This window comes from Nannospalax galili, unplaced genomic scaffold (assembly GCF_000622305.1).
Source record: "Nannospalax galili isolate Female #2095 unplaced genomic scaffold, S.galili_v1.0 scaffold342, whole genome shotgun sequence".
Classification (NCBI taxonomy): domain Eukaryota; kingdom Metazoa; phylum Chordata; class Mammalia; order Rodentia; family Spalacidae; genus Nannospalax; species Nannospalax galili.
Genome location: NW_008349359.1, coordinates 228,242 through 243,137, shown reverse-complemented (window position 1 = coordinate 243,137; position 14,896 = coordinate 228,242). Strand labels below are relative to the sequence as shown.

The 14,896-nt window shown below is 42.4% G+C and overlaps 1 protein-coding gene across 4 annotated transcripts in view; it reads left to right on the top strand.

Moving 5' to 3' along the window:
* Positions 1-1,962: 1,962 nt before the first annotated feature.
* The window catches only part of Ccdc32 (coiled-coil domain containing 32), a 19,611-nt gene continuing 6,677 nt past the window's right edge, over positions 1,963-14,896 (top strand). Inside the window, exons 1-4 of one of the 4 annotated variants that reach the window (XM_008846763.2) lie at positions 1,983-2,051; positions 5,402-5,507; positions 5,955-6,210; positions 12,024-12,180. In XM_008846763.2, the coding sequence (XP_008844985.1) occupies positions 5,967-6,210; positions 12,024-12,180 (401 nt within the window). In that variant the 5' untranslated portion in view covers positions 1,983-2,051; positions 5,402-5,507; positions 5,955-5,966. Of the gene's footprint in view, positions 2,052-5,401; positions 5,508-5,954; positions 6,211-12,023; positions 12,181-14,896 lie in introns of all 4 variants that reach the window. The other 3 variants (XM_008846765.3, XM_008846761.3, XM_008846764.2) reach the window with 3 other exon arrangements.

Below are 14,896 nucleotides of genomic sequence, written 5' to 3'. Positions count from 1 at the left end.
GTTGAGTATGCACTGTGTCCCACTGTGTGACTACATGTGGAGGAAGGTTACTTCATTGTTCCCGGTTCCTGGCTCTTGTGCTGTTCAGTCTGGTGTTTCCTTTGATCATCCTCCCTGAGCCCAGCAAAAATCAGCCTGTGCTTTAAGGCAAACTGCTGCTAGATGAACTCTGTGTAGTTCTATACAAGCGAGTCTATGGCACGCCTGTATCCTGTCCCTTCTCTACTGTATTGGTCTCTCCTGCCTCCTCTCTGCTCCAGTCCTTCCAGTCTCCCATCTCAGTAAGCAGCCCTATGCTGATGCCCCAGTTTATTTCTTAGTCTGATCTCTGGCTCCCTAGTTCTTACCAAATATCCCTTCTGGTCTTTTTTTTTTTTTTTTTGGTCTTTTGAGACAGGGTCTCCCTGTAGCCCCAGCTGACCTAGAACTCGCTATGTATACCAGCTGGCCTTGAACTCATAGAGATCCGCCTGCCTCTGCCTCCCTTTTTTGAGACCCTGTCTCAAAAAAGACCAAAAAAAAAGAGATTTTATTTTTATTCAGGTGTGTGCATGTGTGTGTGTGTGTGTGTGTGTGTGTGTGTGTTGTGTATCTGTGTGTGTCTATGTGTTTGCCTCTTGTGTGCAGGTGCCCATGGATGCCAAAAGAGAATGCTATATCCTCTGGAGCTGGAGTTATAGGCAGTTGTGAGCCATGCCATGTGGATCCCCTAGAAAAGAGACGTTAGCACTCTCAACTACTGAGCCAGCCAGCCATCTATCTATCTATCTATCTATCTATCTATCTATCTATCTATCTATCTATCTATCATCTATCTATCTCTATCTATCATCTATCTATCTATCTATCTATCTATCTATCTATCTATCTATCTGTCATCTATTTTTGAGAAAGGATCTTGCCATGAAGTTCAGGCTGATCTGGAACTCATAATATAGCTCTGGCTGGCTTTGAACTCAAGATCCTCCTGTCTCCGCCTCCAGAGTTGCTGGGGTTACAGGCAGTGCACCACACCTGTCTATTGAAAGTGTTATAAAAAAGTGTTTCTGACACATACACAGTCTCTTTTTTATAAGCTCTGGCCACACTACAGTCATCCCCCAGAACATTTTGGCGCTATTGTTTGCCTTCCAGGTGGATCCCCTTGTAGGGCCTCTACTCTTTGTATGTTCTGAATTCACACTTACAACGCCTATAGCACAATAGGAACTTAGAATCTTTTTTTTTTTTTTTTTTTGTCGGTCCTTTTTTGAGACAGGGTCTCAAAAAAACCAAATAAATAAATAAATAAATTTTAAAAATACTTTATTTTTATTTTATGTGTATGAGTGTATTGCCTACATGTGTGGCGAGGGCGTTGGATCCCCTGGAACAGGAGTTATGGACGTTTGTTAGCTGCCATGTGGGTGCTGGGAATCGAAACTCGGTGAATGGGGCACGGATCTCCTGTCACTCACACTCATTTCGGTAAACAAGGGGTGAAGGCAACAAAGATTTAGAGAATTGCCTGGGGGATCATTGATAGACGACGTAGTGTACCCAGATCTATATTTTTACGCAATGGTCTGTTTGGGAAATATACTGAAAACAGCGCAAGGGCTGCGCACAGAGCCTAGGGCTAGCTTTCCTGACCACCGAGGTTTATAGGCTAGGCCCGCACCTTTTCAGGGGGGCTTTAGAAAACGGGAAGATCTCTGGAGACCAAGAGAAGCCTAGAAAACTGGGCTTTCCTATCGGAGCTGGGGATGGAGGGTTGGAACTCTCAGATACAAAGAATCAACCCCATCCTTTAGAGGTTAGGGGACAACGCACAGGACGCTATTCCACCGTTTCCCGGCAACCGTTAGTCCCGCCCACCGCCTCCCCCTCCCCCAGGGGCTTTGCTAGCTCCCCTCGACCAATAAACTCACATAACGTCACGAAGTTGACCAGTCATTGGAGAGCTCCTAAGCTCCGTCACTCGGAGGCTCCGCCTTCCCTGCGTCTTCCTTACTGCCAGCAACAGACCTGAGTCGGTCGTTTGAGGACTGCCGGGCAGGCGACTGCGCCAGGTGAGGAGGGCCCGAGATGCCAGCGTTGTCTTTCTCCTGCCCTGGCCTGAGCCCAGAACACAGCTGAGGGTACCAAGGACCTGGTTCATGGAGACCAGTCAATCCTTGAGGCCGGAGTGACTGAGGGCCTGGGGTCTGGACACGGTTTCCTGCAGGGTTCTGGAAGCGTTGGGTCAGAGGCATGCTGGCCAGCGGCGAAGGCAGGCTTTGGAGGGCGTTCAGAGGACTGATGGGGGTGGGAGGTCCCTACCCCGCCGTGGCATAGCTATCTCTCTTACCATGGGCCCTTGCGCTGGGCCCTTGGGCTGGACTTGTCTGCTGGAATTTTTCAGACCGTGCCCTAGCCAGCTTTCCTGATCTGTAAAGCCTCTTCTTACAAGAAGGTGTTGACCTATCCTGTAAATCTAGGTGGTTATCTAGGTGGACTCTGCGCATAGCCCTTTCCCCATCATCTCTTCTTGGGTTGCTTTCATTATATTTCCCAATAGGCAGAGTGTTGGTGCCCGGTAAAAATAAGGATTTTGGAAGAATACATCATGTACCAGTTTGCTTTGAGCAAACCACTCTTCTTATCCTGTTGTTTCTTCCCTCTTCCTCCTCCTCCCCTCCCTCTTCCTTCTTCCTCAACAGTACCTGGAACTCACAATCTTTCTGCCTCAGCCTCCTGAGTGCTGACATTCTACGTGTGCTCCACCATACCTGTAATTTACACATCTGTAAATCGATTTACACAGTTACAGATTATACATCTGTAAATCGATGAAAATGCCTCTCTTTCAGTGTTTGTATTAAGTGCTAACTACCCAAATTTGATAACTACACATTGCATGTATTTATTGAATCATCACAAGGTACCCCATAAATATGTGCAAATAAAGTAGTAACAAAAAACTTGAAAAAAAAAACAAAACAAATTTAAAGTGATAAAAAGTAAGTTATAATCTGAAAAAAAGGAACTTGAATTATATAGCCCAGCTGCCACGTGTAGTGATTATGAGGCCCTTGTTTCATGATAGGACTTTTTTTTTTTTTTTTTTTTTTTTTTTTTTTTTGATACAGGGTCTCCCTGTGGCCCCAGCTGGCCTGGAACTCACAGAGCTTCACCTGGCTCTGCCTCCTGAGTGCTGGGACTAAAGGTGTGTGCTACCACACCCTGGCTAGGACTCTTTGACAGACACTTTTTACCATGTTTTATTGTCTTCATATTGCAAGACTTCAGTCTGCCCTATTGAAGACAGAGTTTAATTGACTGATGATAGAGCAGCTGCATTTTGGAGGTCTTTAGAGAAAAGTGCAGCTAGCTAGTTGTGCACACTGAAAATGTGTTTGTTAAAATATGGAAAATGTAGGCCTGCGCTATAGCTTCTCAGACTCCTTTGTGGATTTTCATCCTGTAAGTGAAGACCATAGGAGGCAGCAGACTGCTGATCAGCCAACAGTAAAGCCCTAGGCTCCCTTGCATGATTCAGAAAAGTGTTTAGTGTAGAACACTTGCTTATCTCATATGCATTGCTCCCTAGGTTCAAACCCCAGTACTGTTAATATATATATATATGTGTGTGCTGTGTGTGTGTACATATATATGTACATATATGTAAACTTTATCTTTTCAACTATTTGTGTATTGTTCAGTGTCATTTACATTGTTTTACAACCATCATAACCACCATCTGTCTCCAAAACCTTTCATTTTTCCCTTGACCTCTGGTAAGCACTGTTTACTTCTTTTTTTTTTTTTTTTGTCTTTTTGAGACAGGGTCTCCCTATAGCCCCAGCTAGCCTGGAACTCACTATGTAGACCAGGCTGCCCTTGAACTCACAGAGATCTACCTGCCTCTGCCTCCTGAGTGCTGGGACTAAAGGTGTGCACCACCATGTCTGGCAGCACTGTTTCTGAAGAAGACCTGGGTTGGAATCCCAGCACCCACATGGCAGCTAACAGCTGTCTGTAACTCCAGTTCCAGGGGATCCGACAGCCTCTTCTGTCCTCCTCAGGCATTGCACAACACAGGTGCACTTACCTACATGCAGGCAATACATGCATACACATAAAAATAATAAATAAAAATTTTTTAAAAATTATATTTATGTGGATCTCTGGTCTACATAGTGAGTTCCAGGCCATCTGGGGCTACAGGAAGACCCTGTCCCCAAAACAAAAACAAATTTACATTTATTTATTTACATTAGGGGGAGGGCAATATGTGCCACAGTGCAGGTATGAAGGTTAGAGGACAACTTTCAGGAGTCAGGTCTCTCTTTCCACCATGTGGTTCCCAGAGAGTGAACCTAGGTCAACAGACTTGGCAGAAAGAGCATTTACCCATTGAACCAGCTCACTGGCTTGTATTCTCGCCTCAGTCTCCCAAGTCCTCAGATTACAGGCATAAGCCACCATACCTGGCATCACTGTTCTATTCTTTTTTTACTTTAAAAACTTTTATTTATTATTTATTTATTTATTTATTTATATTATTTATTTATTTGAAGGGATATGCCACAGCATGTGTGTGGAGGTCATAGGACAACCTGCAGGAGTTGTTTTTCTCCTACCGTGTGGTTCCAGGGATTAAACTCAGATCATCAGGCTTAGTAGCAAGTACCTTTACTTACTGAATTATCTTGCTAGTCCGCTGTTATATTGTCTGTTTGGCAACTGGACTCTTTTGTACAATGTTTATCTGGGCTATTGTGTCTGGGCTTCTAAAATTCCATTGTCAAAGAATAACCTCATTATGAAGACAATTGAGTACAATGCCTTTCTTAAAATTTTTACTTTTTATTTAAATTTTTTTTTTACTTATTTATTTATACGTATTAGTGTTTGGCCTGCATGTAAGTGCACAATGCATGCAGTGCCCACAGAGGTCAGAAGAGGATGTCAGATCTCCTGAAACTGGAGTTTTGGATGGTTGTTAGCCATCATGTGGATGCTGGGAACCAAACCCTGGTATTCTGGAAGAGTAGCCAGTGCTCTTAACCGCTGAGCCATCTCTCTAGCCCCTCAGTTGCCCTTTTGTCTTTATCTGTAACTTGAATCTGATAGAGGACATTTTTTTGTTTTTCTTGGGTTTTTTTTTTTTTTTTGGAGACAGAGCCTCCCTGTAGTTCTCTCTTGCCTGGGACTTGCCATGTAGACCAGGCTGGCCTTGATGTGATGTCACAGAGATCCACCTGCTTCTGCTTCACAAGTTCTGGGATTAAGGTGTGTGCTACCATACCCAATCTAATAGAGGAAAATTTAAAATTTATGAAAAGAAACCTCTTAAAAACCTGTTACCTTTCCTCAAGGGGTAAACAAATATATGACTACTGCACATTTATACTATACTATTTTCTCTTTTACATAGATTTTCACTAAGCAGCCCTGGCTGTTCTAGATCTTGCTACATAGACCAGGCTGACCTCAAACTCAGAGCTCTGCCTGCTTCTACCTTCCAAGTATTGAGATCAAAGGTATGTGCCATCACGCTTAGTCCAATACTGTATTCTTTTTCTTTCTTTCTTTATTTTTGAGGCAAGATCTCCCTATAGCCATAGCTGGCCTGGAACTTGATATATAGACTGGCTTTGATCTCACAGAGATCCACCTGCCTCTGCCTTGCTAGTGCTGGGATTAAAGGTGTGTACCACTGTGCCCAGCATGTATAGCCCAGGCTGGCCTCAAACTTATGATCCTTCTGCCTCTGCTTCTTCAGCATATCCTACCAGCATGAGCCACACAACCAGATCTCCCTGTAGCTGGCCTGGAACTTGCTATGTAGAGCAGACTGGCCTCAAACTCACAGAGGTCCACCTGCCTCTGCCTCCCAAGTGCTGGGATCAAAGTGTGTGCCACCATGGCCAGCTCTAATGCTGTATCCTTAAAGCTAGTTCTTACTCACCTGAACTTCTGTCTTCCAGCTCAGATTCCAAATGAAAATGTTTGAGAGCCTTGATTCTACAGCCACAAAATCTGGCCGAGATCTCTGGGCTGAAATCTGTTCTTGTCTGCCAAGCCCTGCCCAAGAAGATGTTGCCAACAATGTCTTCTCGGACTCCTTTATGGATTCTCATCCTGAAGGTGAGGGCCATAGGGAGGCAACAGACTCTGCTGTCCAACCAGCTGTAAAGCCCTGGGCTCCCTTGCACGATTCAGAGGTGTATTTAGCATCTCTAGGTAAGTTTTTTCTGTCTCTGTCTCTATTTTCTAGAGGATGTGTCAGGAAAGGACTCCTCCCCCGTTTCTTGCACTTTAAAACTGTTTTTGTCAACTCCTGCTTTCAACCACTTCATCTAATTCCTGTCTTATTTCATGATATACTGTAGAACATTTTCACAATTGGTGGTCCACTTGAGTTAAAATAACTCAAGAGTGTTAAATTTTGTGCAATTCTGATAGGAAAGTTCATGGTTCTGGAATGGAACTACATGGGGACTTCTAATGTTAGAGTTTGAAAAACTTTTATTGAGGAGATTAATTATTAGGAATGGGAACATGTTGACAGAAGATTCATTCTGCCATGTTAGCCTTTTTTTTTTTTTTTTTTTGAGACAGGGTCTTACTATGTAGTTCTGGTTGGCCTAGAATTTGCTATGTAGAATATCCTCAAACTCACAGAGATCTACCTGTTTCTTCCTAGAAAGTTCTGGGATTAAAGGCATATGCCACCACACCTGGCCCTATTAGCAATTAAAAAAATTATTTATTTTTATTTTATGTGTATGAGTGTATTGCCTGCATGTATATGAGTACACCCATGTCGTGCAATGCTGCGGAGGTCAGAAGAAGGCTTCGGATTCCCCTGGAACTGGAGTTAAGGACAGTTTGTAGCCGCCATGTGGGTGCTGGGAATTGAACCCAGGTCCTCTGCAAGAGCAGTCAGTGCTCTTAACCTCTGAGCCATCTCTCTAGCCCCTGTTAGCAATTTTTTAAATATTTCCTGAACATGTTTTCAGTGCCCTGCACTGTGATCATAGTATAAGTATCTAGAGAAAGACTCCAAATATTTGGAAAGACATTGAGGTTTTTTTAACTTTAAAAAAAATATTTTATTTATTATTTTTATTTTATGTATATGAGTGTATTGTCTGCATGAGTTAAGGACAGTTCGTAGCTGCCATGTGGGTGCTGGGAATCAAACCTGGTCCTCAGCAAGAGCAGTCAGTGCTCTTAACCGCTGAGGCATCTCTCTAGCCCCTTAACTTTTTATTTTATTTTATTTATTATTTTTATTTTATGTGTATGCGTGTATTGCCTGCATGTAGGTAAGTGCACCCGTGTCGTGCAATGCCTGCGGAGGTCAGAAGAGGCTGTTGAATCCCCTGGGACTGGAGTTACAGGCAGTTGTTAACCTGCCATGTGGGTGCTGGGATTCGACCCCGGGTTTTCTTAAGAACAACCACTGTTCTTAACCACTAAGCCATCTGTCCAGCCCCAAGACATTGAGGTTTTATGTAAGGGAAAAGAGAACACTCTGTCTCTGGCAGACTTTGGAACTGTAGCATTTATTTATTTGTGCTAATGATCAAGCCCAGGATCTCAGATATGCCAGGCAAATGCTTTGCCCCACCACACCCTTTTTATTTTTAATTTTTTGAGACAAAGTCTCAAGCAATCAGGTCTGGCCTCAGGCTTACCATGTAGTTGAGGATGACCTTGAACGTTGATCCTTCTGCTTCCACCTCTTGAGTGCTGGGATTACAGACATGAGGCACCATGCTCAATTTTCCTTAGCCTTTTTAAATTGGTACATAAAACCATAAAATTCTATATATTAGTTCTATATATTAGTATTACTATATTATCAAATAAACTTGTCTCAAGGAGACTCTGTTGACAAAGGCAACAGCTAAAACCTTAGAGATGACAGGTCTTTGGTTACTGCCATGCCCACTGCTCTCTTTGCAGTGTCTTGGCTAAACTTGTTTCTTTTATTAAAAAAAAATTAGTTAAATGTGAGCTATGCATTTATGTCCCTAAAGAAAAATTAAAACCCTTAGATACTAACATTTATCTGCTGCAGGTATCTGTGCTCTTGCTGGTAATTTAAAAGAATACAAGGTGTTTATTATTTTGATCAGTGGCATGTACTACTTCAATCATAAATTGTTACTGTTTAAATCAGTATAAACACATCTCAAATGTTTTTGTGGTGAAAACCTTGAAAAATATTCCTTTTGCTGGGTATGGTGGCACACAACTTTAATCCCAGGACTTGTCAGCAGAGGCAGGTGGATCTCTGTGAGCTCAAGGCCAGCCTGGTCTGCATAGTGAGTTCCAGGCCAGCTGAGGCTACAGGGAGACCTTGTCTCAAAAAGTCCCCCCCGCCCGCAGAAAAATTATTTTTATTTAATGTGTATGAGTGTTTGCCTGTGTGTATGTATGTGTACCATGTGCGTGCAGTGGCCTAGGAAGCCAGAAAAGGATGTTGAGTCCTCTGGAACTGGAGTTACAAATGGTAGTGAACTTCCATGTGGGTGCTGGGAACTGAACTCAGGTCCTCTCCAAGAGTAGCAAGTTCTCTTAAACACTAAGCCATCTCTCAAGCCCCTTGTGAAAACTTTAAATATATTTTCTTCTTGTGGTATCCTTTAAAAATTATTATTTATTGTATGTACGCCATGGTGCATGTTGGAGGTCAGAGGTTAACTTGAGGGAGTTGGTTCTCTCCTTCACCAAGGTGGGTCTCCAGAATCGAGTTCATGTTGTCAGGCTTGGTGACAATCCTCTTTACCCACTGATCCATCTTCCCTTACTTGTGGTGTCCTTTTGTTGTTGAACATCCGTGAGACCCATCCATGTGTTACAAGACCAGATCTGGAAATTATTATTTGAAAATTTTCAATCCTCTGTAGTTTTTAAATTTATTTTTTTGCAGTGCTGGGGATCAAACCTAGGGCCTCTTCTAGGCAAGTACTTTACCACTGAGCTGCATGCCCATCCTATATGAAAGAAGGACAGGAGGAAGAGTCAGAGAAAGCTTCTGTGATTGCTAAGAACTATCATGAGAAAACAAAAGGAATTTCATTAATGACATACTGGAGGAGAAAAGCTGTGAGAAAAACACAGTTGGAAAGGTGGAAGACAAGATGCAGGATTAGTATGAAATACTAGGAAGGAAGTAAGCCACCAAAGAACAGTAGGGCTTGCAGTCATGGCCAAGGGGATCGAGAGTTCTGTTTGTGGTAGATAGAATATCTGCTTCATGATGATAAGGAGAAGAGGCAACAGTCTGAGAAAGAACCAGATCCTTTGGTTAGTTGGTGGCATGTGACCAGAGGTTACAAGAAACACTCTTGGAGATTGTGATGATGTTGATTGGTGCAGATTAGTTTGGAATGTTAAAACTCTACCAGACTTTTCTAAGATCACTTAAAAAACTAACTAGTAATTAAAATTTTCTTCTCTGAGGAAAGTAGGAGCTAAGAACCTTTCCATTGCCTAGGTAAGGACTTGGGCAGGCAGGTTTAGAGTGTGTAACAGTACTTGTAAGCCTGCCTTATTAAAATCACACCTGGTCAGGAACCCAGCACAACCAGAAGACCTTTCTAGTCGCCAAAGTACCTATCTCCGTGGCAACTAATTTGAGACAATATGAAGATTGTTTTTATTGCCAAATAAACCTGTATTAAAGAGAATCCACTGATAAGAGCAACAATTAAAAATTTAGTCAGATAAATGTGAGATATGTGTTATCCTTTTTACATCCTTAAGGAAAATAAAACCTCTTAGATGTTAGCATTTATCAACTGTAGGTCTTTTTACTAGGGTAGACTTTTACTGGTGACCTATACTTTAAAGTATGCATTGTTTTGGTCAGTGGCTGTTTGCTGATGTGACTGGTTTAGAAATGAAAACAAGACTGCCTATCCTAAAATTTCTGTTGGTTCTGAGATCAATGTTCACCCCTCAGAAGCTATCATTTGCCTATTTGGAGAATTCCTTCCCTGGGGAGACGTAGACAGTGGCTACCCCCTCCTATGCGGCTCCAAGGACAAAACCAGAGTTCACCTTGGGGAACCAGTGAGTTTATTGGGTGAGAGGCTATTCATAGGAGCATGGGGGACCCCCAAAGCAGCAGCTTTGATGATAGCTTCTCCGTGATCATACAGATGGAGGAGTCTGCCTTCAGTCATTCTTCCCCAGCTAATATACTCACATACCTCCTCAGACCAACCACATGCAATTAGGGCAGAATTACTTACAAATGGCAGGAAGTACGGGAGGAATGCCAGAATCTTAGGTGAGGGGCCAATGACCCTCTCCACCCTCTCTTTTTCTGAGGGAATATCAGCAGTCAGCAGGCTGCTAGTGATGGTCTTCTTGTAAGAAGGAAGCTGATCTGATGAAGACAGCAGCTGTTTTGCTTGGAGGACATTGTTCTCAAACACCTATGTGGACTCACACATTGCTTAGCAACAGAGACATGGTCTCAGAAATGTGCTGTTAGGTGATTTCATCATTTAACATCGTAGAATGTATCTACTCAAACTAAGTATTATGGTATCACTAATCCATACAATCTTTTTTTTTTTTTTTTTTTTTTTTTTTTTTTTTTTTTTGGTCTTCTTGAGACAGGGTCTCCCTGAGCTCCAGTTGTCCTGGAACTCACTATGTAGACCAGGCTGGCCTTGAACTCACAGACATCTGCCTGCCTCTGCCTACTGAGTGCTGGGACTGAAGGTGTGTGCCACCACACCCGGCTAGTCCATACAATCTTATGAAATCATTGTAGACTATGTGATTTGTCCTTGACTAAGCATTAAGAAATGCATGACTCGGGTGGAGAGATGGCTCAGTGATTAAGAATGCTGGTTGTTCTTGCAGAAGACCCAGGTTCGAATCCCAGCACCTACATGGCAGCTAACAACTGTCCTAACTCCAGGTCCAGGGGATCAGCCTCTTCTGTCCTCCACAGGCATTGCATGACACGGGTGCACTTACCTACATGCAGGCAATACACGCATACACATAAAATAAAAATAATAAAATATATTAAAAAATAGTTAAAAAAGACTAAAAAAAAGAAATGCATGACTGTTATATAGTTGAAGGGAAGACTAAAGTAGTGCAGAAAATAATTGTGATGTCATTTCTTGTATGTTTTAAAAGGGGAAGCCTTCAACAATTATATTTAAAATGCAAAGATGAGTAATTAAACATCTATCATCAAGAAGCCATATGAAACACTTTCAAAGGCATTATAAGATGTTTGCTTTTATTAGGCTCTAACATCCAGGCCACACAAATTGAGCAACATTTTTAAATGTTGGGAGTTCTTTTTCTTTAATCAAGAATTTAATTACACAGAGAGATCCTAAAGGTCTTTTTTATTGAGTTCCCATCAAGTCAATTTTAGCATCTAATGAACCATAGAATCTCTCATCATTTTTACTAATTCTTTCTCATGAGGGCTGGAAACCACTTCATGTCACTGTAACGAGAAGAAAAACCCTTTACTCCTCAGAGACATTATTTTCAAGGAGTTGAAAAAAAGGATAGAATATACTTGTCAAGCCAGGAAAACAAGCATTCCTTAGAGAGACCTGCTGGGCTTCTGTGATTTCAAAGAAAACATGCCATTGTTTTATTTATGAGAATTTATGGCTCTTCCTTTTTCTGGGTTAAGCATTTACTTGATACAATGCAGGATGAAGGAAAGGAGCACATTCCGGACATTTTTTGCCCTCTAGAATGAGCTCTTTTGGAGCAAATATCGATATACTCAGTGAAAGGATTGTTTTTGTTTTTAATTTGTTTGGTTGGATTTTTGAGATAGGGTCTCATGTAGCCTAAGCTGACTTTGAACTTATAACCAGTACTAGCTTTGAACTCCTGATCCTCCTGCCTCAGCCTGCCAGTTGCTAGGATTATAGGCTTGTGCTATCACACCTGGTTAGAGAGGATTGCTGTTAGCATTTTGCATCTTAGATAGAATTAAAATGTCAGTTCATGTTCTCTTTGTTAAACTCCATTTCTTTTCTCTTTAGAGAAGAAACTAAGGAGAATCAAAGGTTTAAATGAGGAAGTAACTTCCAAGGACATGCTTCGAACCCTGGCCCAAGCCAAGAAGGAATGTTGGGATCGATTCCTCCAGGAGAAGTTATCGTCAGAGTTTTTTGTGGATGGGCTTGATTCCGATGAGAGGTAATTGATCCCAGTCTAGGTCCAGGTGATAGCCTGTTTCACTGAGAGTCCTTTTCCTTCACTAAAGAACTACAGGATAGGGCCTGGAGAAATGGCTCAGCAGTTAGGAGCACTGACTGCTCTTGCAGAGGACCCAGGTTTGATTCCTAGCACCGGCATGGTGGCTAACTCCAGTTCCAGTTCCTCTACTGACTTCCTGGTGTCTATAACTCCAGTTCCTCTACTGACCTCCTTGGGGATTGCATGACACAGGTGCACTTACACACATGCTGGCAATATACTCATACACATAAAATAAAAATATTAAATAAAATATTTTTAAAAAAGATCTCCAGGATTGTGACATCAGAGTTCTGAGTACTGGCATTAGTTATTACCAACATCGCCTCTTTTGAACTGATATCAGCCCTTGGAAAGTTGTTTTATTTGTTCTTTGCCCAGAAGTAGTGGGGTTTTTTTTTGTTTGTTATCTTTTTGAGACAGGGTCTCCCTATGGCCTCAGTTGGCCTGAACTCACTATGTAGACCAGGCTGGCCTTGAGCTCACAGAGATCTGCCAGTCTCTGCCTCCCGAGTGCTGGGATTAAAGGCATGTGTCACCATGCCTGGCTTCAGAAGTATTTTTTGGGGGGGGGGGTCTTTTTGAGACAACATCTCCCTGTAGCCCCAGCTGTCCTGGAACTCACTATGTAGACCAGACTGGCCTTGAACTCACAGAGATCCACCTGCCTCTGCCTCCCAAGTGCTGGGATTAAAGGTGTGTGCCACCACACCCAGCAGAAGTAGTTTTTAAAATATTTTATTTTATGTGTATGAGTGTTTATTTGCATGTATATAAGTGCTCCATATGTGCATGGTGCCCACAGAGACCAGAAGAGGGAGTCAGATACCCTGGAACCAGAGTTACAGATGGTTGTTAGCCACTAACCCTGGAACTGAACCTAGGACCTTTGCAAGAGCAACAAATGCTCTTAACCACTGAGTCATTCCTCCAGCCCCACTGTCTTCATTTTTAAGTATGCAATACACTTGAGAAAGTACTAATCAGTCAACAGCTAGAACCATGTCATTTATCCCCAAATCTCCTTTGCCAGAGAGTTTCTATCATATTATAGCCAGTCAATACATTTATGTAGATTGAATGAATACATTTATTAAACATCTATTATGTGATGGCACTGTGTTTGGTGCCATGAGAAGGTGGTGTAAATAGAGCTAGATGAACAAAAGGACAGTGTGTGCTTGGAGAGTTGGAAGACTTGAGCTTCCTGCTAACTTAGGTCTCAGTGTCAGGTAAGGAGGCAGGACTTGAACAGTGCCTGCAGGTAGCTCAGATGTAGAAATGTGGAATGAGGGTATTCTGCCAGTGAGCAGCATGACTCTTGACATTGGGGAGGGTGGCTCTGTCATTTACTTATATGTTCTTACATAAATAACATGTATGTGCCTCAGTTTTTTCTGATTTGTAAAGTGGAAGTCAAAGGTTTTATCTCATAAGGATTACATGACTTACTATGTGTGTCTGAACACACTACTCACCTCTGTAATCCTGACACTGAGGAAATTGAAGAAGGAGATCGTGAATTTGAAGTCAGTCTGGGCTACATAGTAAGATACTATCTCAAAAAAAAAGTTATTACATGTAAAGGGCTTAGAGCAGTGCCTGGCACATGGTAAATACTGTATATATTAGCTTTTTTTTTTTTTTTGGTCTTTTTGAGACAGGGTTTCCCTGTAGCCCCAGCTGGCCTGGAACTTACTATGTAGACCAGGCTGGCCTCAAACTCACAGTGATCCACCTGCCTCTGCCTCCCAAGTGCTGGGATTAAAGGTGTGCACCACCAGGTCCGGCATTAGCTGTTATTAATGCTATTCCTTCTGTATTACTTTCCTGTTGCTGAGATAGAAATACCATAACCAAGGGAACTTATAAAAGGAAGAGTTTATTTAGCTTATGGTTCCAAAGGGGCAAGAGTCCATCATGGCATTGGAGGCATGGTGGCAGAGGTGCTTGGAGTAGGAGCAGAAGCTAAGCTCTACATCTTCAAGTGGGCACAAGAAGCAGAGCATAACTGGAGATCTGGCAAGGCTTAAGAACTCTCTAAGCACTCGCAGTGACGTGTTTCCTTCAGCATGGCCACACCTTCTAAGACCTTCCAAAACAGTGCCACGAACTGGGGACAAAAATGTTCAAATACTTAGAGCCTATGGGAGACATTCTCATTCAAACCACCACACCTTCCTAACAGAATATTAAAGTTTGAACCAGGAGTAGTGGCTCACGTGTGTAATCTCAGCACTTGGGAAGCTGAGGCAGAGGATTGCTGTGAATGCTAGGTAAGCCTGGGCTACATAGTGAGTTAAAAGCTAACCTGGGATACAGAGTGAGACTCTGTTTTTAAAAAACAACAAACAGGCCAGGCGTGGTGGTGCACGCCTTTGATCCCAGCACTCGGGAGGCAGAGGCAGGTGGATCCCTGTGAGTTCAAGGCCAGCCTGGTCTACATAGTGAGTCTGAGGAGAGCTAGGGCTACAGGGAGACCCTGTCTCAAAAAGACCAAAAAATAAATAAATAAATAAATAAAATAAATAAATAAAAAACAACAAACAACCCAATACTAGGGCGTATGAGACGATTCAGTGGATAAAAACACTTCTCATCAAGCTTGATAACCTGATTTTTGTCCCTGAAACCCCCATGTGGTGGAAGGAGAGAA